This window comes from Lycorma delicatula, chromosome 4, assembly GCF_047948215.1.
Source record: "Lycorma delicatula isolate Av1 chromosome 4, ASM4794821v1, whole genome shotgun sequence".
Lineage (NCBI taxonomy): Eukaryota > Metazoa > Arthropoda > Insecta > Hemiptera > Fulgoridae > Lycorma > Lycorma delicatula.
Window position 1 is genome coordinate 195894739 of NC_134458.1, and position 27488 is coordinate 195922226.

The window sequence follows — 27488 nt, forward strand, 5'->3', positions numbered from 1 at the left end:
TTCAAGACTTGTACTTTCAGATGGCGAAAACTTTTACACCAAAAATTGATGTAAAACTTGTTTAAACGTCTTCCAAAAAATTAGCGAAAAATAGAGCGCGTGCTCGCGCGGTAGTTGTGGAGAGGGAAGCGGTTTGCAGCAGTCGAGCGCGAAAAAAGCTCAGTTCGTAATCGAATGTAATTCATGAATGAAATCTAATTCAAATCAGCGGCGTGCAAAAAAAATCGCTTTATCTCCGCGAATTTGGTACGGATTAACTGTTTAACAATTCGATTATCATTATTATTATTTAAAAATTCAGAAATAGAATATTGTTTCTGTAAAAAAAAATTGTATAAATTGTATTTTAAATAAATCGATGCGAAAAGTTTTTAAACGGTTCAGTAAGTTATTAAAAATGGCAACGGAAGCATAATAAGGCCCCTTCTCTTAAGCTGGACTATTCTGCCGAATTATAAAAAAACAGTTCCGTCGCGTGGTTTTTATAGAATGCATATCGTTATTTTTCTTTAAATATTAGTAGTAATTATTTCTAACAAAGATTGCACATTCGTAAATATAAAACACGAAGACAAGATAAAATTTTTAATTTTCTATGTACCGATCTATACGATTTATATACTTACAGGCAACAAACATCGATCTGACATCACGATTCTGTATTTAAAAAATTCCTTGTGACTTTTGATACAGTCCCAAAAGATATTACAATTTCAGAGCGTAATATATACGCAAGCGTAAATACTAATTATGATCGGCTCCGTTAGTTAAGATAAGTTTTCGATCGCGTTTGACTTAATTTATTTGTTGAACAATATTTTAAATATTCAGTAATCAACTACTAATGCAGACATTTTTTAACGATTAATAATATTATTTTTTCTTACTTCTATCCCCGTGTAAAAATAAATTGAACTCGTGGAGGATCAACTTTGAAAAAAAACCGTTCACAAAAAGACGCAGAGAACAGCATAAAGGGATAGCTGAGACCGACGTGAGTTAACATCCTTGGAATGTTTAAACGAAGGTCGTTTAATAATTAAAGAGACAATTGGCAACAAACTATTTAATAGAATAAATGGAGAAACTATATAACAATCGAGTCGGCACCCCTGACGTAGAAAATATCAGCTGTTCGAAAAGAACTTCAAATATTATAATTTCTTTAATTTACTAGAAAAAAGGCGGGCTAAGGCCCGCTGTGAAAATGTTACACGGTTTATGTTTCATTACACATGATTTTGTTAAATGTTTTTGCCGACTCCAACTAAATAACCTTCATGAATTTAACGTACTAACAACAGCAATAACTTTTCCAGCAAAAACGGTTCAAAATTCTGATCATTTTTAGCTGTTTTTTTGGGTTGTGATTTTTTAACACGGCTCTAACCCCAACGTTTTCCTTTTTTATCCCCAAAACACAAATGTAATTTTAAATAAATCATTCGTACAAAGAATTACAAATCGTAAACGAATGAATCGTTTGTACGATGCGCGTAGCTGCCCAGCTGCTCGGTGCACTACGTGGGCCGCTCTGCGACAATACCAGCTAAAATAAAAATATAAGCACACACATCAAACAAACTCATGCACCATCCTTTTTTACAGAGAGTTATTTCAAAATACGGGTCTTCTCGAAAGATTTATTATAAGAACATCCTGACCCCATAGGGGAAGACACCCTCCATGTGATGGTTTCGGTCGCCACGCCACCCCCTTCGTACCAAGCCCTTATGGGCTTCACCAGAGGTCATATTCAGTACCGCGGCTATGACGTCTTTCATTTTAGCCTCAGCCAGAATGCCACCGATGCGACTGCCACAAGCGACATTCTTATCGGTGCAATACTAACTAGCATAAACTCCAAACATCTAACCGAGTCTCAAACAAGACTGAATAATGACTTTCTAAGAACGAAATATCTGAATTCTACCAACCCGAAAAGTAAAAATGAGTTCCCCACTCAACAAATCATAAAACGCAACACGAAAATACTAACAAAGCATATCAATAACAATAAATAATGTAACATAACGGTAACGTAGAGCATAACTAACGAAAACCAAACAAATCTATAACCAAACAAAAACAAAAACAGCAACAGTTTAGCAAACCGTAAAATAAAATAACAATAAAACCAAACATAAACTCAAAGAAGGAATGTGCAAGCGGAACATCACACCCCTTCAGCGATCCTTTCTTAAAAGAACAGCGGGCTGTGATTATTTTCTGAAGATGTAAAACCGACTAAAATTAATTCGTACATTCTAAAACTGTATAGTAAAAAATGTATAAACCATTAAAATCTTTATAAGCGGACCGAACGGTTTAAATCGAACAGCACAAGTGTCCCCATCGATTTTCACCGTACGTTGGAAATATTGACATTTAGAAAAATTAAAATTAATTATCTTATTCAAGGACAGGCGCAAAAAAATGGGAAATGTTTGAAATATGTAATCCGAGTGTCGGCAATGTTCATTCGATTATCTACAGAGTGTCCACGAAGAAATTTTCTGAACATGTTCTACTGGTGAAAATAATGAAAATGTTCATACAAATATAGATCTAGAAACGCTTTGTTTTCGAGTTACGGCTAGCAAAAGATGTCGCCGGGATTTCAGCTCTTCTAATAAAAAGAAGTTCTGCTGTAATTTTTGGGACCGAAATAAATCAGCAAAATTGGTGGTTTCTTACGTAACTTGAGCTGGGAAATAGAATAAAATAGATCACAGCAGGATAACTACAGTAGTTTTTAAGATATCCGATGTAAAAACAAAATGCGGTGTCGAAAAAGAAATGTTTTTTTTAGGTTTGTAGAACAATAGCTTTGATAAATGACTAATAAATGCGGAAGATTTAGTGATAAAACTCGTAGAGAATATTTCGGAGAAAATTAATGCAAATACAGCCAATAAAAAGTAAATAAAAACTTCTAAAAATCGGTTTTTTAATTGAAGCAATACAGACGAAAAACAGTAAAAAAATCATATTATTCTTTCCGTACCTAATAAACATTACTAATATAGCAAAACTAAAATATAAAATACATGATATTTTAATACATATCAAATATAGCATTCTTGATTTTGGGAGTAAGATTACTTTATGGATTATTAATTATTTAACAAGGCTGAAAAAAAATTATTATTTTCAAAGAAACGTACGGCTACTGTGATGAAACCGTATCCGATAGGGTAGAAAATTAGGTCTAAGCTGGAATATATAAAGAGTGGAGCAGAGGAAACGCATATTTTTTCACTACTGAATAACTTAGGCTGTCTAAACTATAGGAAAAAACGTTTTACATTAAATAATAACATTTGTATTGCATTTTTGAAATTGAAATAGGATCGGAAAATAATGTCAGTAAGATAACGTCCTTCTATTCGGACTCAAATTCGGAGCCTCTCCTTAAAGCTCTGCACTGCTTTCTACAACATTTCATTCGACTCAATTTCTTGACGAATGGAAATTTTCAGGTCTTCGAGTGTGTGTGGCTTGTTCACGTTCCCTCAGGTAGTCCCACAAAAAACCCTCACAAGTCGATAGATTGGGAGACCGTGGGGACCAAGAAACACCGCCGAATCGTGAAATGTCATGTCCAGGAAACATTTGTCGAACCGCTTCAATCGATACTCTCGCCATGTGAGCTGTGGCACCAACCTGTTGGAGACACCGCACCACACTGTTAGTTTTGAGCTGTGGAGAGGTTACTGTGTAGTTCACACGAGTTCTCCGCCCGACCAGTACCGACAGTTCTGTACATTAACAAAGTAAGAGATCTACCAGAGGTCACCGAGGTCAACACTCCCCCTGGTGAGTACTAGCGGTTTAAAAAACATGTGTTTCCTCGGCTCCACCTGTATATATATATATATATATATATATATATATATATATCTACATACGTAGATAGCCAAATTTATATATAGCCAAATTTTTGTGCACATTACAACTCTTTTGATCAACCGGTTTTCCAAGATATGAGGCAAAAACTGTTTAGAAATAATACTGAGTATCACCCCTGACCTAAAACCGATCACCTTAAAACCGCAAATTTAAATAACTTAAAAAACACTAACTTAAAAAGTACTTTAACGTACTAAATCGTAATTCTCTACGACCGCTACTACAGAAAGTCAAAAATTAAAAGTTATAAAACCTAACCGTTTAATTTTGTCCAACATTTATTGCTATCAATTCCGTATATATACAAATGTTTTAAACCCTTTTTGAAAACTTTTATGAGCCAGTCCGTAGATATTCATCAAAATACGGCCGTAACACGTACGAACGTACGTATGTACATCTACCGGAAATTTCTACATTTTGTTTTGTAGAATTAAGGAGGTCTTAGACTTTTCGGATTAAGGAGGTCTTAAAAAGTCGAAAACTGCAGGAAAAACCCCGATACCTAAACTTTTGGCCCGATCTCAATACTTACTTTTTACATGCCTAATGCTGCGAAAGTATAAATTGCTGTGACCTAAACTTATTTGTGTGAATGTGACGTCAGTAAAACAAGAACACGTTTTATAGATAAGATTCTTCAACACTATTCCGTTATTTCTAGTTCATTTATTTATAATACAACATTTATTATTATTTTTAAAAACTCTACATATTAATATCGATTGATTTATTCTTCTTTTTTATTGTTGATCACATTATCACCAAATCGTTTTAAAATCATATTCTAATAAGTACAGTCGCCGCCAAGTAACGGCAAGCTTGGAGTTGCGGCAATTACTACCCGACGTAAATAAATTATTCCTCGCTCTTAGTAACCCCCGTACCAAATAATTGTACTATTTTTTACAAATTAGTTATTTTTTAACAATTTTGAAATGAAATACAATCAGCTAATTCTGTACTGTACATTGTAAAATGTAGTAACAGATGACAAAATATTATCCATTACTAATTATACGGTAAATATTGCGATAAATGGTTATTACCGTAACTTTAATTACTTACTGGAAAATGAATTATCCGTTTAATTCGTTAGCTAGAACTCTCTCCTAGCTTTCATCTTTATGTTCAATGTAATTGTCACTATTATCACTGTCACTACGTAAAGACAATGAAAGATTGTGTCAGAGAATCTATTAAGATTCTCGGCTCCGATATTCACCTTCAATTTTTTTAACCTTTTCGCAGTAAGGTTTCGAGTGTTAGTCGCTTACTAAATTCATTTTATCTTCACAGAGTTTCTGCACTTCTGACATCTTAAAGATTATGTTGCGGTTCGTTACATGTCGTTTTACCTTTGACCATACCATCTCGATCGGATTTAAATCAGGATGGTAAGGTAGAAGGTAGAACTTGATGTCCATTTCTTTCCGACAATTCGTCAAATCGATATCTTTTTCTGTTATTTTTATTCAGCTTAATTAGTTCATACAAAGTATCGGTTTAATCATTCGAGAAAAAAAATGGAATATTATGTTTCTGTAGCTAAACAGTCACGTCTTGTTTCTCGGTCGATGACAATGGAAGTTTTTCAGAAACAATATTACGACACGGAGCATTGTCAATACCTACTACAGACGCAGGAGGAAGATTAGGAACTAATTTTTCTTTTGTCCGTTTCAAATAATTTTTAGTATTCATGCTATCATCGTAATCGCCACTTTTTGATTCGGCTGTCCACGTTAACATTGCGTTTGAAATAAAGCCCGTTTCACCGCCGGCGTGAATTATAATTAAGCGCTCACCTTTATTTATCGGTAAATGAAGTCCTGCGGGCCTGTTGTCAGTCCGTGATTTTGCCATCGAATGAGATGATGAAACGTAAGATTCATCTAAGTATACGATCGCCCGGTTATATTTTATAAAATCCCATTGATCGCCTACAAATATGAAATTATTTCCTGCCTAATATCATGTTTTTCAACTAAAATTTTCCTTTCGTTTTCTGTTTTGCGCCAGTTAAATCCTAATTCTTTCAAAATTCTTCTTAAACTAGTTTTAGTGCCGTTAAAATTTTCAATTTTTTACTGAGTTTGTTAATTTTTGAAAGCTTCCCTATCTTTTTTTTGTGATAAAATCATTCGCATTTCGCCTAACAACTTGTTTTAACCGTTAATTTTGATAAAGGTTTATCGAAACCTTTATCAAAATCATCTAATCCGGTTAACCGGTTTAGAACCTTTCTTCTTCGGGGTAATTAACGAACATTCTGGCCCCTCGGATCGAAGAAGTTCTACTTTTTTCTTTTCTTAGGTTTTAAATCTGAGTCCTGGAAATGCCATAGGTAGCTGCAGTTCTCTTTTCACACTTCTGTATAGCGATTAAATGCTTGTCATTTTTTAATTTTCCTACAGATAAAGATTCTTTCTTCACGAGATCGTACACGTTGATTACAGTTTCGCGCGTCTGTCTTCGAAAATTTTTACTTTTCATGACAGACTTAAATTCAGCCATAACTATTCGCACGTGAACGAACTACTGTAAAACGTTTGAGCGGTAAACCACGATAAAAACGTTTTACAAAATATCGTATCGTATCGTACATTAATTAATTACGTAAAAAAAATACGCGGTAAAAGCCAAAAGAATCGTATCGAGAGCCAGAACCACAAAAGTGAGCTTTGTATACATGGAAAATCAAAAGACACAAAAATGAAATAAAATAAAAATAATTGTTCTGCATTTGAAACATACAACCTTTTTAATACTAAAAACACACAAAAATACACTGCTTCGTAAACAACAATTGCACCATGTTTATGCTACTAAGAGATAACTAATCATAGTGTGCCAATTTTTCAAAGAACAATAGTATAGCAGTGACGTGCGGACTGATCATCCAAGATCGCTGTTACGTGGCGGCTACTGAATGTTTTACATGAAATAATGATTAATACATTATCTTGTCGTATACAAGTAATAACAGCAATTGTACCATTCTTAATTATCTCTCTCTCTCTCTCTCTCTCTCTGTATGTATGTATGGGTGTATGTGCATATATATATATATATATATATATATATATATATATATATATATATCTGTGTCTGTGTGTGTGCGTGCGTGTGTGTGTGTGTGTGTGTGCGCGCGTGTGTATGTGTGTGTGTGTGTGTGTGTGTGTGTCTCTCTCTCTCTCTCTCAATCTCTCACTCTCTCTCTCTCTCTACTACAACATTAACATAAGTAGTATCACCAACACGATTGGATGAATACTTCTTATTATCCGTTTATAATCTGAATAATACTACCGAGCAAGAAAATTTTATCCGTATTTACACGTTTACAGCAATATTTCGGTTCATTTCGAACATAAATTACATTACACTGCTTTTTCATAATGTATTTTTAAATTTATTTATACGAATTATTTATAAGTATTTATCAAAGTAAAAAACAACAAAATTAAATTACATTTTTTATCCCTGTTTTTTTTTTTTTTTCAGGAAATTGAAAAGACTAAATCTTGGCGGTAACGATTTGCATTCTGTACCTCAAGCGGCACTTTCAATTCTTGATAATTTGAGAAAACTGGAAATTCATGAAAATTCCATATCTATAATAACTGAAGGAGATTTTGAAGGTAAACACTTAAGTTAAGATATATTACAGTATACAAATGCTAGACGCCCTACTGCATTTTACATCTTTCTATAAAATTAAACAAAAGTTTATTTACGAAGTGAAAACTTTACGTCTAATAGTCTAAAAATGTTTATAGATCGATATGAAGCATAAGAGGTACACAAAACTGTGCACATGACAGCACCCGATCTCTGATAAAGCACAAACTAATAAAAGCGAGTTCAACCGATTTAAATTTCTCCCGCTAACTTAAAAAATATAATTATACAGGGTTCCCACCGAATTTTAAGATCCATTTCTCCTGACCAATTTAGGAAAAATTTTCTGACTCTTGTAATGTTATCAATTTGCCGTTTGCTCCGCAAAATATATAGATATTTTATTTTTTTCAGCCTCCACCATCTCCATAACTCACGCCGTTTTTTTATTATTTATTATTACATTCATTTTTAAAATTTATTTTTTAATGATTTGTTTACAGTATACATTTAAAATTACGTTATTTTTTATGATAGACTGTTTTAGTAAATTATATTGCGAAGTACAAAACTTACGCAAGATACTTATTAAGTTTCACGGTAACTAAAAGTAGCACAGATAAGAAATAAAAACTAACTAAAGCAATTTTTAAAAATAACTGGTTCGCACTCACGATTGCTTGAAAATTTTTCCACAAAAACCAACTACATTATTTTGTAAAGTAACAAAAAACAACGTTTAATAACTTGGTTTACATAAAAATGCTAAGAAACACAGCTTTCAATTTATGTATAATCACAACTTAAAGGAAAAATGAAAGTAACACAGATGAGAAAACTAAAACAGAACACCTTATTTTGTACAGAAAAAGACATTTTTAAAATTTACTGAAAAATATTTTGTCATTATTATTCTACCGTATTTTCAAAATTTCATCAAAATACGGTGCAAGGCCAAGGTTAATGACAAAAGAGCATTTAGTAGCTCAAAGCTGGAATTTGATGCTATACTACCATCAGGAAACAATTTTGTACAACATTGAGAACCAAATGTCCACCTTAAAAACATCTTCTCTTTACAACAGGTAACTGTGTTGTCATTTTGCGGAAATGAAGTCGATGATGCAAACGTATCGTTTGCTAGTAGAAGGGAAATGGGGATAATAGCGCCAAATCCAAGATGGCTGCCGTCCGCCATCTTTGAATGACGTTACGAATCGAATATGGCTGCGGTCGGCCATATTTGAATGACGTCACGAATCCAGGATGGCGGCGATCGGCCATATTTGAATGACGTCACGAATCCAGGATGGCGGCGACCGGCCATCTTGGATTGTGACGTCATTGGTGCCGTAGTCCGTCACCGCCATATTGGAATATACCTGTGGAAATTTCCCTTTCCCTTAGAGGGATATTTGAAATATATACGCTTTGAATATTATTTATAATAATTAATTCAAAGTTTGGTACCGCTGTTGATCAGCTGTTGTGTACCGGTCGGTTTGAATTAAATAATATTTGAAATGAAAAAAAAATTTGGTCGGCTGGGACTCAAAACCGGTCAAGACGGGACGCGACTGACTGACGCCTTAAACCAATCGGCTGCAGTGACTCCCTGATGTAATGAGTGAAAAATTTTCTACATAAGGTGTGAATTTTAACGTAATATCACTCTGTACACTAACACACACACACCTACCTTCCTACCTACCTACCTACCTACCAACCTTACCCAACAGTTCTTGTGGTAACCACTAAGAGCGCTCATGTCGCCATCTTGGATTTCCCCTTTTTCCCGTGGAAAGTTCCCTTTTCCCTTTTATATGTGACAGTTGTACTGCGCCACTAGTTGTCCTGGTGACCACTAGGAGCCCTAGTGTCGCAGCCGCCATCTTGGATTTTCCCTTTTTTGCCCTTGGAAATTTCCCTTTTTTGTATTGAGTGAAAAAATGAAATATACTCTATATGTGACAGCTTGTGTTGCGCCAATAGTTCTCCTAGTGACCAATAGGAGCGTTAGTGTCGCATCCGCCATCTTGGATTTTACCTTATTTGCGTGTTATTTTGAACGTCCAGTACAGTGGTAGGCGTCACACCCTTCCGACCAATCAAAGCGCTGGATTCAAAGCGGTTGCGCAACACCACCTAACTGAAAAACAAAGTCCGTTACAATTCAAAAGAAAAACCAAATCAGCCCTACGTTACCGATTGATGGATTATAGCGTTGTTGCATTTCCACACCACCCAGGAGGTAGCAACTGTGGAGCGTTGAGATTTTTTTTTTAACGAGTGAAATGTATCCCCTGGAGGCCTACAAAACACTCGTACAAAAATAACAATTAATTACCTACAATAAAAAAAGTAAAAATTCATGGTGGTTTGAGAGAAATTCCAAGAAAATTGTAAACAACCTTTAAATTTTTCAACGGTAACTTTTTCATAAAATTTCACCGGTGAAAAATTAACCGCAATTTGGAATATTCCTCCTTTAATATAAAAGAATAATCGGGGAATGTAAGTAAGAACAGGACATGTTAATGGCTGCTTACAGAATGTAGTATGTTGCAATGTTCGGGACGATTGGGCCGCCACTTCCCGACGCTGAGAAAGTATATCAAATATATTTGGCATGGTTGGTGTCTTCTTCTCGGGATAAAGATTTCTTAAAAAATACTTTATTAATAACTAACATAATCTTAATTTGGTAACAAAAATACAATTTTCCTGATTTTTTAAAAACTTCCTGACTTTTCCTAACTAAATTTATATTTCCTGACTTTTACTGGATTTTCCTGCCTGTGGAAGTACGTCATTATAAATGTAATAATAGATTTTATTTTAATTAATAGGAATACCTTTAATTGTATTTTCACAACTTAAAAATTTTTTCTCCCACCCCCAATTTGGTCTCCCTATGATCAAAACATAATTGATTTCATTCTATCTGCGAACAGATACTGTAAAGCATATGTATAATTTTATCACTAAAGAAGAGACTAATGAAATATCAGTATTAACCTCAATCTCATTAAACAGTTTTTATTTAAATATATAAAACCCTTAATCCGCCCAGTTAGTATAGTGGTTAAACTCGTCATCGCAAAATCAGCTCGCATGTTCTAATATTTGAGACCTTACAAAGGTAGTTGTTGAATGATAGACTATGGGTACCGGTGTTCTTTGGTGGTTGGATTTCAATTAACCACTCGGCTCAGAAGTAATCGACCTGATTATGTTCTACACAACATGTCTACCGTACATTAACACATACATCTAGCCGCAGCTATATCCAGCCTGGCAAGCTGGTACCGACAATAATTGCATTTGGTTTTACACATACACACATCCAGACCTGGCAGTAGCTGGAAAACCGGTTGGAAAAAACAAACAAACGTATAATCCTTAAGTACTTCATAGAGGTTCTGCGGTTCAAAAACATATTTCTAAAATTATATTAGTTACAGATTTAAAAATCAATTGCACGAGAAAAAAATCTTCCACTAAAATGAAGAATTTGGTAGAAAAAAGTTAACAAAAACGATTTTTAAAAAATTTAAGCATTTAAAAAAAGGAAAATTGTAGCAAATTCTTACCATAAATGGAGCATATATGAAACGATATATTTTGTATTTTGCGTAGCAAAAAATAAAAACAAAAAGGAAAGTTTTTCATCAGAAAATCATTAAAATTACAGGTATTTCAGATTAAACAATATAATTTTATAAACAAATTTTCTTTTTACAATTAAACAGGCTATTTTATTATTTTACAAGCAATATAAACGTTTATTATTATTATTAGATTTTTTTGAGACAACGGGTATCGACTGCTTTGGTCATTTTGCTCAATGAGAATTGAAATTTGTAGAATAAGAAAAATGCCATGCCGATCGCGATTCGAACCCAGGACCTTCCGATGACAAGCTAAAAAGCTACCACTCCGCCACGGAGATCAACTTATTTTTGACCGGAGCATTGACTGCTCTGGTCATTGGCCAATTTCCACATCAAAAAGAAAAAAAAAATTATTTCTCCTCCCTGTTAAAAACACAACATAGTAGACTAGTCACTTCATAACAGATCATCCAGAAATAAACTTGTCATGGGAGTCTTAAAAACCCCAAAAGAAACACAACAAGGGTGTAAATGGTTCTTGCCACTTAAAAAAAAAACATTTAAAACTAACACACTAAAACACTTTAAAAAGCTCAAACGATTTCTGGCGAAATGTCTTCAATACTATGAAATTATATTCAATGTCAAACAATAAAAATTGAATACTCTTTTTTTTTATTAAGATTCTTCAGAAGTTCATAAAAACCTATCACAATCAATTCTATCGACTAGGTTTTCCCTTAAGTTATCCTTTTTTCCGTTTTTCCATTTTCCGCCGAATTCCAAGGAATCTGAGGCCTCGGAGATGAAGTGTTTCGATCCTCCGCAGTAGATTATGGAGGATCTCCAGCTTCCTGCATCAGACAACACCGGCTCGTATGCGGTCAGCAGTCATCAGAGTTGAGAAACTCGATGCACTCCCCGCTAGTGCACGGGGCGGCCAAAATGGTCGCCTTCTCGTTTAAATGCTTTTGTACTTTCGGAGGTTCTATTATTGGTTTTTCGAAATCTTCCTTTACCAAAACTTTTACTTCTGGTTTCCAAGAAAAGAATGCACCTATTATTACGAGTTTTCCTTCGTTTGAAACCCAGATTTTGTATGAGACGGCGAAATTATGACGTTTTACTTCCGACAAAACTTAGGTCTTTGACAACCTTATTGTAAACAGAACCTACAGTAGGTTTTCTCTTTTCAGTTATGTGAAAGTTATTAATAATTCGTCTAACAACAATTGCCTAAAATTTTTCCACTACAGATTTCTTTTTTCTCCTTGTTCTATAATATTTCGTGTGAAAAATGACGACTGGCATAATGTTTTGGATTCACAATAAATCCTCCAAACAGTGTTTGTACTAACCCCGGTTGCAGTCGCTGTTTTTTCGACATTATTCAGTAAAACTCTTGCTTATTATCCTTACAATAACTAAATACATTGAATATTACCTCTCTAGTTTGGTCCTTAATTATTTTACTTCTGCATTACTTTATTTTAAATTGCGATATTTTAAAAATCTTGATGACAATATTCATAAGCGATGAAAAAAGAAAACTATTAACCAACAGGGAAAATTTATTTCTCCTTTATAAACTTTTGAATGAATAATTCCCTATGCGCTTAATATTTACTATAAAGCTAATTGAAAACAACTGCTGGTTTTTAAAATAGCTGAGAACACAGTTGTAGGACTTTCCTGCCACGGGGCTTTTTTGTGATTCACGGCTTACACATACAAACACCCACAACTTAATTAAAAAAATTTATGATTTTATTTATATAATATTGTTTTGTTTATTTAATTCAATGAATAACTAAAGCGTGCGCGCATACCGTACTTCAGTTGCTCAGATGTAGCGGTATTAGCGGCCACTTTAAATAATATTCATTTATTTCATTGTACCGCTCACGTGTGACGTTACAACATATCAGACGATTACAGTAAATCCACAGTGGCTTAGAAAGGGGTTGAAAGTTGGCACTGAGGATTACATTTTAAATGCTCTTGCCAAGGTGGAAAGCGCCGACTGTAAATATGTTTTGGCAATTTTTACAGACATAGAGGCAGCTTTTCCTTCCTTGTGTTGGAGTTCTGACCTCTATGAGTTGGAACGCCGCAATATTCCCATAGCCCTACAGGCCGTAGTACGTGACTATTTGTCTATCCGTAAGGCTCTGTTCAAAGATGCGCACCTAGCTGTGGAAAAATCCGTTAACGGGGGAAGCCCGCAGAGTTCCGTTCTCGGTCCCATGCTGTGGAACCTGGTATTAGACGGGTTTCTGGGATTGAGGTTTCCAGAAGGGGTCACGGCCCAGGCTTTCGTCAGTGACTGTCTCCTTTTAGTTCGTGGTAATTCACGACCGCAACTGGAAGATCGAGTGCAAGCGGCCTTGTCGACCGCGGAGGGCTGGATGGACATTCAAATTTAAAGATTTCTACGCCCAAGACGAAGTATATGCCAAGGGTACAGATAAATTATCGTACAGTCAAAACCCCCACATAAAGAATAAAGGCTGTGTAATCAGCCGAGTGAGAGTTTATAAGTACCTAGGTTTTTGTTTGATGAGAAGTTGCTGTTTAGCAACCACATTAGGCAAGCAGCGGCGTCTCAATGATGGACAAACTTAGCACGATTGCTCGGAAGGACTATGGGTTGTCGGGCCTCAAATGTACACGGGGTACCGAGGTGTCTTTGAAAGCATAACCTCTTACGCGGCGCCCGTTTGGGCGCATAGGTTGGATATGAATAGAGTACTTCTTCAAAATTTAAGGAGTGCCCAGCGCAGAGTCTAAATTGTATGCACTGGTGTTTTTAAAACAACCTCCTGCGAGGCTACCACCATATTGGGAAAGCTCTCCCAATCGATTTAGTGGTGAAAGTTCGGGCATCCATGTGAAGATTACGGAAAGGCAGGGAGGCTGAGGTATTTGGGATGCAGTTTCAGGCCGGGCCAGTACCGGAATGGAACGGTGATCAAAATGCACCGGATCTAAATTTCGTTCAGTTACCCATCTCCCGCCTGCGGAAGAGGCTGCAGAGCCACGCGATGGAAGCATGGCAGCTGGAATGAGACACCACGACTACAAGTTTACGTGATCTGGGGGGATGGTATACCTCGAGCTCGGTTTTAAGAGCAACGCGTGCCCAGGTGCTCACCATCCATGTTTATTTGAACCAATATCTGTTTCGGTTCCGCCTGAGAGCTAATGAGCTGTGTGTCTGCGGGGAGGTTCAGTCAAATGAACACCTGATGTTTGACTTCCCTGCTCTTGCGGGGCCAGAGACCGGGCCACCCTGGAACCTAGAGATCAAGGGGAAAATTCGCCGCGAGTCAATGTGGCGAGAGCGGCATTGTTGGACCGTGTGAGAGTTCCTTGATGCGGTTGCTTTGTTCAACCGACATCAATAGTTTACCTAAGGTAAAGACCCCTAACGTATTGCTGTGGGAAGCTAACCTTTAGATATATGGCTGACCACCAGCCGATTAGGACTCCAAGCGCTTTAATATTGTGGACAGATACTTAGTGGTATTCAGCGATCTAGGCGTGGCAGTGAATTGCTGTCTTGACAAAGTAAATTTTAACCCATTCTAGTAAATATATGACAAGTGAGCGGCTGCGACACGTAAGCCGGTGGGGTATGGCACCGCGCTTAGTCCGCTCACGCTGTTAGGTAAGTTCTAGAAGCTACTTAGGACACTGTTCGCTAAACTTTTTCGAGGCTCAGTAGCCGTTTGTGGCACAGACATTCGGTTTTATGCTTTAGGAGGACCGAATGGGGTGGTGGCGGGAGAAATGCCAAGCAAACCAAAATCCACCGTGGATTTAGAGAAGACGGTGAGGCCGGGGTCTTCAGGTGGGGAGGCCCGATGTGAGGCGGCCGTGCAGTCTTTGCACTCGGATGAGAAACGGTTGATGGAGGAGCTGTTCGGTCCGGGGCGGGGGCCGAGAAGCGTAATTTGCCGCCGTTGCGGGCTAGGAAGGTAAAGGTGACTACTATGAAGCTGCTGAAGACGGAGCTGTCGTCTCCAGGCAAGGTCTCGGGAGAAGTGACGAAAGAGTTGGTGGCACTGTTTAACGATGTTTGTGGCGAAATAGATTAGTTTGTGGGGAATGTGAAGAAGATTGCTTCCTTTGTTCAGTCTCGTCAGCGGAAACTGAAGTACCTGCATCTTCTTACAGTGAAGAAGGAGGATCATTTGCAGGGCTACTTCGAGGGCCAAGCGGCTGGATCGGGGAAGCAGGTCTCGCTTTCCCGGCCGCTTGATGTGAGGTTGGCTACTGTGTTGGCGAGGGGCCAAGGCTCCTTGAGGGATCCTAGGCGGAAGGTTTTGCTGGTGGGTACACCGGATGGAATTGTGCCAGCGGATTTTAAAGGTGAAGTTATCAGACGCCTGAAGTCTAAGGAACGACGGCGGCACATTTTCAGCCGTAAAGAGAGTCAGAAAGGTATTCGCATAGTGAGACGGAACAACAAATTGTGCATGTGGAGGAGTTAAAGCAGCATTCCGTGACATCGACGGTGATTCAGCCCCTTCGTCCGAGGGTGATCGTGTATGATGTGCCACGGGATCTGGGCGAGGAAGGTTTCTTGGAAGCACTCCGGTCTCAGAACACTTCGTCTTCTGTGGTGGAATTCAGAGGTAAGTTCAAGGTTGTGTTTAAAACTGGCAAAAGAGCCAGCAGAAATGTTCATTTTGTGGGTGAGTGTGACAAGAAGCTGCGGACCAGCCTGTTGAGAAAGGGCCGTGTTATTGTAGATTACTTGTGCAAGATTAAGACTTATGTTACTGTGGGGAGGTGGTTCCGGTGTTCGACGCTTGCCATGTGGCGAGGAGTTGTCGCGAGCAGAAATCGTGCTCCTTTTTTTGCACTGCGGAGCACCTTTTCAGATATTGCCCTGTGAGATTGGTTGGTGGAGCACCCAAATATTAGATTTGTTGCGGAGGCGTATTGTAATTTAGATTACGGACAGTCCCGGGGCAAGGGCTGGGAGAACCTTCGGGGAATTTCATCTCGTTTAAACCCACGGGAACTCCGTGCAGGGTTGGGCGGCCGGCAATTATTATTGTTGTTGGTGTGCTTGTTGTTTTTTATTGTTGTGCGATTTATTTGTATAGGGGGCATATGGCGATGTCTCCGTTTGTGGGTGGCAGGACGAATGGAAGGCCGTTGAGACGGCAATTATCGTTGAAAGAGACGACTGGGCCGGCATTTTTATGCCGGCCCAAGGCACCGCCCGAAGATGCGGGAGGCTTTTGCCGAGGATGGCTGAGGGGGGCACAACACACGCCTGGCAAGTGCCACGACACTACACGTTTTTTGAGTTTTTGAGGACTGCAGGTAAAGGATTTGCAAGGGTGGAGGGCTACCAGAATAGTCCGTGGTGGGTAATTGTTCAAAAAAAAATTAAAGAAGCCCACCGGGTTGGTCTAGTGGTGAAGCAGTCATCGCAAACCAGCTGATTTCGAAGAGTTCTAAGGTTCAAATCCTAATAAAGTCAGTTACTTTTATACGGATTTGAATACTAGATAGTGGACACTGATCTTCTCTGTTGGTTGGGTCTCAATTAAGCATACACTTCAGGAACGGTAGGCCTGAAACTATGCAAGACTACACTTCATTTACATTCATACATATCATCTTCATTCATCCTCTGAAGTAATACCTTACGGTGCTTCCGTAGGTTAAACAGAAAAATAAAGAAGACAACTACAGCAACTGTGCATTAATGCTACACTAGCGCTTCTTGTGGTGAGTGGAGATACTAATGACACACTACACCCAATTAGATGCTAGTTTATTTAGAGCATTTTTTGGGGTAGGGGAGCGATTATGCAAAAATGTTTTTTTTTTTCAAAATAGCATTATTTTATAGTTATTAACTAATGTGCCTAAGAAAAATCAGACCTTAATTAGGCAAAATCTCGAGATACTGAGGGTGAACTTGCTCTACAGCCTTACCCCCTTGACCTTTTTAGTTGAAAATTAAATGGCCCTGTACATAGAAGTAATCTGACCAAGTTTAGCCAAAATTAGTCGAGCAGTTTTGGAGATATATGGTGATTTAGAAGCCAACACTAAACACACGTGCATACGTAGTAAAAATTATCGGATTAACATCCGATAATTTTTCATCCGGCTTTTTGAGTTCCTTAGATGTCAAAACGTAAAGATCCTATGAATACCTCTGTTATAGCGCTAGGCGTGAAAGTAAAAATGTATTAACAAGACACGCGGAAAATACAAGTTTTGTGTTAAGTCGGATGTTCAAACGTCGACATGCAATAACTCCTTGTTCATGAAGCTCCTCAACGATTATTATTATTTTATTTATATAAACGTAAACTATTTGTTTAAAATTCTTTTTTCATGAAAATAATTAAGTTTACAACTCACCCCCTTACACATCAGGAACAAAATGTATACATAAAGATAAATACATGATTAATTAAATATTATCAATTGCAAATCGTCGAACCGTTAGCTGGAGTAATGTAGAGTACAATATTAGGTCCAACATTATTTCTTAACACATCGGAACTCTATCATCAGTGATAAAAAAAATTGGAGTAAAGTGTTTATGCAGATGTTATAACACTGGCACGATTTGACGCTAATAATAATAATAATAATATATATATATATATATATATATATATAAAATTGAAATTAAAAGTAATGTTGATTACATCATTCGGTATAATTTACGACTGAATTAAAATAAATCTAATTTTAAGCTTAAAAAAGAATAAAATAATTTTAATGTCATGGTACGTATTAAAAACGGTAATGAAGTTATTAACTTTAATGACTGAATCGTAATCGCTTTGAAATGATCGTTTAAATTACATTAGGAGTAAAATAATCTCAGATGTGTTTACTGTAAGATTAATTTCTAAGCTTCGTGATGATAAAATGAAGATCACTTTGTTACGGATTAATCACCTCACCTAAAGTACTCAATATTTTGAGGATCATCATCTAAAAATAACATTTTAGAAATCTTTTTCGCCTTTTATAATTTTAAGAGTTTTAGACATGCAAAACAACAAAAAAAATATTATAAGAAGCACAGCAAATTTACAATTAATTAATTATTTATTTACGAAACGGTAATCGATTGAAGGTAGTCAGATTTTAAATGAAATTTAGACACCGATAATAATTACAAGAAAAGAAATGCAACAAGTAGATTTGTAAAAATTCATAAAACATCATTATTTAAATGTAATCTTTTTTTGTTTAACCTCCAGGACCACCGTCAGGTATTGCTTAAGAGGATGAGATGAATGATCTGTAGTGCATGTGAAAATGCCATGCCTGACCGGGATTCGAACCCGGGACCTCCGGATAAAAGACCGAGACGCTGCCACTCGCGCCGGCTTATGTAGGGGCAAGTTCACTCAGAAATTATCAAATGACTTTGCTAAAGCAATTTGTTTCATTGGAAAACACTTTTCATCGATGAACCTATTTTTAAATTTAGTTGTTATACTTAACTTTAACATTTAACTCATCCTTTGATCAATACTTAGCATCAAGGAGATGATATTAAAAATAATAATAATCATAATCAAGTCATAAAATGACAGATTAGAAAAAACGGAAAGTTTCGATGTTTTTCTTCGAACCGATTTTATCATTAGGATTCTTTGACGTAAATTTTGTTTAAAAAATTTTAGCTTAAAGTACTATTTATCAAAAGAATTAAAAACTTTCGGATTCCTGGCTTTGTTGAACCGCGTGAAGATCTACCATAATCGTCAAAAAAACAATTTCATTGTAAAGGTGTTAGTGAATCTCCTTATGACAAAAACATTACGAAATCAAAAAAAAGAGTTAATGTAGTAAGCGATCTACCTCTGTAGTTAATTAGTTCTTCTTAGATGAGGCCACTGAAATGCTATATTAAAATAAGAAAATAAATACAAAAAAGAATGAATAAATGGACTAATTTAAGAATAAATGGAATTATTTTTATTTAATTAATACCAAAATTATAAATACAGGTTGATTCAAAGAAACGGGAAATTTAAAAAATTAAATAACGTTAATGAAAAATTTTTCTTAGAAAATGAATTTTATTACATGTAATTGTACAAATGTTGACATTTTAGGATACATACATTTTAGTTTATGTTTTAAAGATGACATCTTCCAGGTGACCTCCTCTGGGTAAACACTCACGAAGTCTCTTCGTTAAATTGTTCATGGTTTGACGTAACATCTCGACTGGACTGGAATTTCCGCAATTGCTTCTCGGATCTTTGTCTTCAGTTCTTCTGTTGTAGCAGGTCTACTGTGGAACACTTGGCTTTTAAGGTGACCCCGCAAAAAGTAATCGCAAGCTGAGTGATCAGGCGATCTGGGAGGCCATCTAATGTCACCGTTTCGTGAAATGACACGGCGTACAGCTGCCATCGATATTCGTGCAGTATGTGACGTTGCTCCGTCTTGTTGAAACCAGGCTGTGTTAAGAATCGGTGGAAATCTCTTTTGTTGTTCCACAACAAAGGTTTCAAGCACGGCTACGTAACGAGCCGACGTCGCTGTAATCGCAAGACCGTTGTCATCCTCAAAAAAATAAGGGCCTATAACACCGTAAGATGACATAGCACACCAAACAGTCATTTTCTGGCTGTGGAACGGACGCTGGTGTAGCTGCGTAGGAGTTTCTTGTGCCCGGTATCTGAAATTTTGCTTATTAACAAATCCACTGAGGTGGAAATGCGCTTCATCTGACATCCACAGTTCGTGAACAAACTCTTCGTTATAGTTTATCTTCTGAAGCATTACATTACAGAATTGTGCTCGCACAACTGCATCGTTCGGTTTCAGTTCCTGGACGATCTGCAACTTGTATGGTTGGTATTGCAAGTCCTTCGCTAACATTCTTCGAACACTTGAACTGTGCGATTGTAAAGATGCTGAGAGACGACGGATTGATCGATGTGGACTTCGTTTGACAGCATCTTGTAAAGCTTAAACATTCTGTGGTGTTCGCTCACGGCCTGGAGGTTTCTTTTTCATTGCCGAACCGGTTTCCTCAAAATTATATATCCGTGTTTTAATTGCATGTGCTGATGGAACACGGTCGTGCAGTCCCAGATTAAAATGACGGCGAAATTCTCTACGCGCTCCCTCCACACTGTCATTGTTTTTGTAAAACGCTTTGATAGCAAATGCACGTTGCAAATGCACGTTGCGCACCACTCCAAGGATCCATGAAAACTAAATGGCAGGTTAGGTTAGAGAGACTAGCGCCACTTATCAAGTGGTAGCAATCGCCCACGGCTACCAACACAACTTTCAAAATTTCCCGTTTCTTTGAATCAGTCTGTATAATCTAACCAAACTTAATTTACGCACGCTTCGCTCACTAAACTTGGCTAGCGAGTGAAGCAAGCGTAGCTTAAATTTGGTTAGATTATATTTATAATTTTGGTAATAATTAAATAAAAATAATTCCATTTATTCTTAAATTGTTTCATTTATTGATTTTTTTGTATTTATTTTCTTATTCCAATATAGCGTTTCAGTGACGCATCTAAGAAGAACTAACTACATAAGTAGATCGCCTACTACATTAATACCAGAAAAAATGATGAATAATACAACCCCCCCCCCCAAAAAAACACGAAGATATTCCTCAATAAACAATTGTTTATCCAATCCGAAAATAATTTGATATTTTTAAAATTACAAAAATTGAGGCTGTTTCAATTACAAAATAATAAATAACAAAAAAATGTTACTCTAAACAGACATTGCTCTTAACTATTGAGTAGCTTACGGGTTTGTTTTCGCGTTCTTTTCTAAACCAGTTATTTTTTACATTTTGAAACAGTCCCGTGGGAAGTAAACTTGTAATTTTAGTAAACGAAATTTGAGTAAATGTGTAGTAATTTTTGGGGAGCAAAAGTATAATTTATAATATAAAAATATCGACTTTTTTCGTATTTGGGACAAACAATTTTTTTTAAGTGATACCTTCACATTGTAAGTGTTTTTCGAGGTTTTGTATTACTCACCATTTTTTTTGATTTCCTAATGTTTGTAAAATTTACATACACTTTTACAATGAGGTTTTTTTTTTGTTATGGAAATAATAAATTTTCACCACTTTCGTCATGATAACATCCGTCATTCGTCATTACTCCAGGCGGTATCTATTTTAAATGTGCATATTTTAATTTTTTCTGTACGATATTTAATTTTTTCTGTACGCTAATTTTTGCTTTAACGCCTCCGGAATGTCATTAGAAATGATAATTTCGTTGAAAAATGTGTGCTTAAATTTTTAGTTAAAAAAAATTTTTTTAAATCGCATAAATATTCTTTTTTTTTCTCCTATTTCCGTAGATAACTCGATAACTGTTCATTTTAGAGAAAAGATTGAGAGATTAAAAGTTTTGTTGTTACATTTTACAACAATGTCATCGGTTGCAAATCGAAAAACACGTTATTATTGATGTTAAAATAGCAATTACTCTCAAAAAATGGAAAAAAAACAAGATTTTTTTTCGGGAATTTTTTTCGAGTACTTAATTTACACATAGGACATTCAAATTTTGCCTCAAAGAACTTTTATGTATGGTAAAGCAACACGCCAAATTTCAACAAAATCGGTGTGAAAGTTTTTGCACAATATTTTTCAAACCAGATTTTTAAAAAAAAATACGATTTTCCCAAATTGTGTAAAGCCTGAAATAAAGTCTCAAGATACTTGAAAATTTAATCGCATATGAAAGAGCACAAATTTTGGAAAGCATTTTGAAAAAGTTTAATCGGTTAATTAGGAACATAGGGAATTTTAACAAAATTGCAATTTTAACAAATAAATTCTTTTTTTTAAATCGATATCTGTAACCTAAAAAGTTCAAATATCATACTGGCAATGGGAATTATTGCTAAATATAGGTTTGTTAATTTATCGATTATAATTTATTCCAAAAGTTGCACATGGCGATCAACTTCCGTATTTTTCAAGAAGACGCCCCAAACCGATCTTTAGTTAGTCAGTTGTTAGATGGCGCCACTGAAAGAAGAAAAAATAGTTTTTTTTTGATACTGTATCAATACTGTAATAATAAAATATTAAAATAAAGTACAGTATTTTTTGAGTACAATAATAACAAGAACCTAACCTGTATTTCTGCATAAAAATAATACATTAAATATCATTAAAATAATTCAATGATACTGTAATAATAAAATGGTAAGATAAAGTACAGTATTTTTGGGGTATAGTAATTTACTGTATACTTAACAAGAACCTAACCTGTTTTTCTGCATTAAAATAATACATTAAATATCATTAAAATAATTCAATGATACTGTAATAATAAAATAATAAAATAAAGTACAGTATTTTTGGAGTACAGTAATTTACTATATAACTTAACAAGAAACTAACTTTTATTTCTGCATTAAATGTGAGTCACAATTTACGCTATTTCATTATACGCGGAAATTTTACGGAATGTAACACCCGCGTAAATTGAAGGTGCACTGTATAATAAATTTATATAATAAATAAATCTAAAAGTATAAATATAATCTAACCAAACTTAACCTACGCTCGCTAACTTTCAGTCGCCAGTCAAGGTTAGCGAGCGTAGGTTAAGTTTGGTTAGATTATATTTATACTTTTAGATTTATTTATTATATAAATTTATTACATAAAGTTAGATTATAATTTTTATTTATTTATTTTCTCCTTTCAGCGGCACTGTCTGAAACTACAGTATTACTGTCTGACTAACTACAGATCGGCTGCGGGCGTCTTCTTGAAAAGTACCCAAACATTGATCGGTTATACCTCCGTAGATAATTAACGAATCGAATTTTTTTTTTATAAGAAGCGTTTTTCCGAGAAATTTTAAGCTGTTGCTTTTTAAAATTAATTTAGACGTCAAGATATCCAATTTGTTTAAAAGCAAAATAATTGCAAGTATATTTAAAAAAGTTCCCTAGGCTGTCCTTATTAACCGATTTAAGTTTTTCAAAATGCATTTGAAAGTTTGAGTTCTATTTTATATAATATTAAATTTTCAAATAACTAGGAGACTTTATTTCAGGCTCTACACAATTTGGATAAATCGCATGTTTTTTTAAATCTGGATTGCAAGATCATTGTGTAAAAAGTACCTGACCAAACTTGCTGCTGTATCATATAAAAAAGTTTGTTGGTGCAAAATATGAAGTTTCTATGTATAATGTAAGTACTTGAAAAAATTCCCCAAAAAGTCTTGTTTTTTTTTTTTGCTTTTTTGGCAGTTATTACTATTTCTGCATCAATAATAACGTATTTTTCGGTTTGCAACTGATGATATTGTAAAATTTAATACTTTCTCTCTGTCTCGTTTGTTTCGTTAAAATGAACAGTTATCGAGTTATCTGGGGAAATAGGAGAAAAAATGGATATTTTTGCGATTTTTTTACATTTTGTTTTATAATTTAACCACACCTTTTTCAACGAAATAATCATTTCTGATAATATTCCGGGGGCATTAAAGCAAATATTAGCGATCATAAAGAATTATTATTAATTTAAGTCAAAATTCAGAATTTAAGTCCAAATATGCCCATTTTTAAACAGATACCGCCTGTACTAATAAGTTATTCGTCGGAGTTAATTTGCTCCATTTTGGTGACATAATGCAGTTGCCTCCAGTTAAGAGCCATTGGTATTTTGTTCAAACTCCTTGGTGAAAGCAGAAATAAATTTTAGGCATCAGTTTTCATTTTGTGAGCCAATAATAAACAAGAAACAAAGAAATAGCATCGAGTCAATCGATTTATTAAATAACTAGGGTTTTGGCAATGTTACAATTGGCCGATTGGAAACGCTTTGCAAAAGAAGGAGGTACCTTCAACAGACGAATTTGCATATGGAAATGCTGCAAGAATACTCCCGACTATTACATTAGTCGATGAATAATAATCGTAGTACGACTGAAATGATATCAAAAACAAATGGAGTCCTATTATTAACGCTACTGATGAACGACGAGAAGCTGCAACACATGGGAAAACTACGCCCGGGAATGTTATTCCGGTAGACGTCAATAACTGTTGTGGCCTGTTGCATAATGTACAATCGGCACGGGGTTCAAAAGTTATGTTAAGGCGTAACATATCGACTTCTGATGGTTTAGTTAATGAGAATTGTAATGATATTCAATCGGCCAGCCCTATGAAGGGACTGACTGGAAAGGGATGAGTTACCAAAAGCTGTATTCATAGAATTCGATAGCGAAACAATAGGTACACAAATGAAAGATGAGAGTGGTTATGTACCTGTTACACCAGTAACTACAACGTTCCAAGGTAATAAAGGATATGGAGATGTAGAAAGACGTATGCTACCTTTAATTTTAAGTTGGGCAGTAACAGTACAGAAGTTGCAAGGTACAACATTAAATAGAGTTGTAGTCGATTTAGGGAAAAAAATATTTGCAAAGGACAAGATTATGTTGCTCTAAGTCGAGTCACAAGCATTGAGTGATTTAAATCCACGCAAAATGCTGAATAGCCCACACGATAACAAAGCACATGCTGAAACGGAAACATGAGAAACCTTGCACAGGATTGAATAATATGCTACACTTCGCTCAAGGCGTCGATACTGAATTACTAATGACGTATCAACAAAGTTACAGATATTATAACGAAATTTAGCTGCCCGATCTTGCGAGAGACCGCAAAAGTCCATGTAATGTGATACAGGTATGTAAAATTATAAGATTCCCACTGTCCCTACCGATGATGTATATTATACAAAAGGTATGTTGGGTCTGAAAGGCTTCAGACGAGATATCTTGATTTTTGATGATTATATTAACTGTACATATATTGTGCAGAAACACAAATTACCCGCTCTAAAGAAGAACATATACCATACGAGTATAAGACCATTGTTATCGTGAAGTCGTGTAACCCAAATTTTTCTGCTTGTAGGAATGACAGTTAAATTTGTGAAAAATATTTTAATTAGGGTAATTTTTTGTGTGAAAGAATAGTGTACGGCAACACTGCTAGATCAGGCTTCTGGGCAACAGTGGACGTGGCACCAAACAGTTTATTTAGTTCCAGTAGCAATGTCTTTTACGCGAGAACAACGCGTCTTTATTGTTGTGAGTTACTGCGAATCGAAATTATACGCGAAGTGTCAAGAAGATTTTTTAAATGCTTTTCCAGATCTAATGTGCAAAAAAATCCACTATATGTCGTTTATTTAATCGTTTTCGGTATACAGGTAGTGTAAATGACCGTAAGAATACCGGCCGTCCAAGTGTTTTAACTGAGCCCACCGGGCTCAGTTATCTTATCATCGCAAATCAGCTGATTTCGAAGTCAAGAGTTCAAAGGCTCAAATCCTAGTAAAAATAGTTACTTTTTACGGATTTGAATATTAGATCGTGAATACTGGTGTTCTTTGGTGGTTGTGTTTCAATTAAATATACTTCTCAGGAGTGGTCGACCTGAGACTGTATAAGACTACACTTCATTCACATTTTTACATTTTATCCTCTGAATATGAACCATACGGTGGTTTCGGACGCTAAACACAAAAAAAGAAGTATTTTAACTGACGACAGTCTGCATACGATAAATGAAACTTCAAAAAAAGTCTCTTCAAAATCTTTCTAACCGGATTGTAGTATCTTACGGAAATAAGGAAATAAGGCTAATAAAGTTGTAAAATTACATCCGTACTGAATTAACGTAAGTCACTGGCTTCGAAAACCAGATAAGGCAGATAAGGCAATACTAATGCAGTATTGTCGGCGGTTTAGACGTTCCATTTGAAATGACTAATCTGTTCTAGACAATGTTTTTTCAGCGATGAAGCTTTGTTTTATCTTAGCGGATATGTTAACAGTCAAAATTACATAATATGGCCTTCAGAGAAACCACATGTGATCCATGAACAGCTATTACATTCGCAAAAAATTGGTCTGTAGTGTGATGTAACTCGTCGGAGAATTGTCTGGCCTATCTTTTTTTCGGAAACCGTCACAGCTGGACGGTATCAAGAAATAATCATGTAGTTAATAGCTTTGCTAAATGCTGATGAACGCGATTGCTGACTAACACTGCACACACAGCGAACAATGGTATGCAATTTCTTCGCGATTTTTTCGATGACCGAATAATTTCTCGCGGTTTATGGTCTCTTCGTTTACCTTACCTGAGTCCTCCTAAATTTTTATTTGTGCGGCTTTTTAAAAAAAATAATGTATACTCAAACAACCCGCATACACTTGATGAACTTAAACAAAATATTGGGATCTGTATATCAAATATCACTATTGCGTGTCGGGATACTTCCAGCTTTGATGGAGTATCGATGACTTGCTGGCGAAGTTGGGCGGGATTCTGGACGGTCTCCCGGGCACCAGAGTGTTGGTTGCCCTGGACGCTAACGCCAAGTCTACCGCCTGGGGTTCACCACTCACAGACCCCAGAGACGCTGGTCTCGAACAGTTTGCAGAAGCCAGGAACCTCTACCTTATTAATGATGCGGAGCAGCCGCCAACTTTCTCCAGCGAACAGGGAGAAAGTTATATCGACGTCACTTTGGTGACGGGTGACCTGCTTCGGAGGATAGGTAGTTGGACTGTCTGGCCCGAGGCCAGTGTGAGCGATCATAGGCTTATAACCTATGATATTGCTTACGGAGGCGGTCTAAGGGCACCAAATCCAGGTCGCTACAATCTAAGGGGCCTGGATAGACACAGGCTAAGGCGTGTATGCGATGCTGCCCTGCAAGGATTGCAGTGGCGCATGGAGTGTAGGGAGGAGGTGGAATTGATGGCGGAGCTAATCGGCCGGGCCATCAAGACTGGCTGTGACAATGTCCTACGGCGGCCTAGGCCAATGGACGAACCCGTCATTAGCAGCCAGTCCGCTGATCAGAGCGTGCCTGGAGCCGTCATGACCCCACTTTCCGGGGAGTCGTCTGTGGAAGGCAGACGGAGGCCCGGCAAGAAATGGTGGTCCTCTGACCTTAGCGTGCTGCGCGCAAGAGTTAGGTCCGCGCGGATAAGGTACCAGCGCTGCCCCCCAACGGGGATTATGGTTAACCACGTGCGCGCTGAGCGTCTTCGGATCTACCGGCGTGCCCGTAACACATATGTTCACGCCATCAAGGAAGCCAAACTCAAGTTTTGGAAAGACTCCATGCGCGAGTTGCAGCGCGATCCTTGGCAGCTCGCGAAGACTTGCTACCGACCGAAGCCATTACACGTGTTGTCCAGTATTCGGTGCGGGTTAGGTGGTCGTGACCACACTTTAACATCTGTGGCGACCTACCGGGCGTTCCTGGATACT

At 36.5% G+C, this 27488-nt stretch overlaps 1 protein-coding gene across 1 annotated transcript in view; it reads left to right on the plus strand.

The window, feature by feature from the left end:
• Positions 1-27488, plus strand: part of LOC142324184 (uncharacterized) — a 315884-nt gene that overhangs the window by 173957 nt on the left and 114439 nt on the right. The window contains exon 4 of the mRNA XM_075364931.1: positions 7420-7556. Within this exon, the coding sequence (XP_075221046.1) occupies positions 7420-7556 (137 nt within the window). The remainder of the gene's footprint in view (positions 1-7419; positions 7557-27488) is intronic.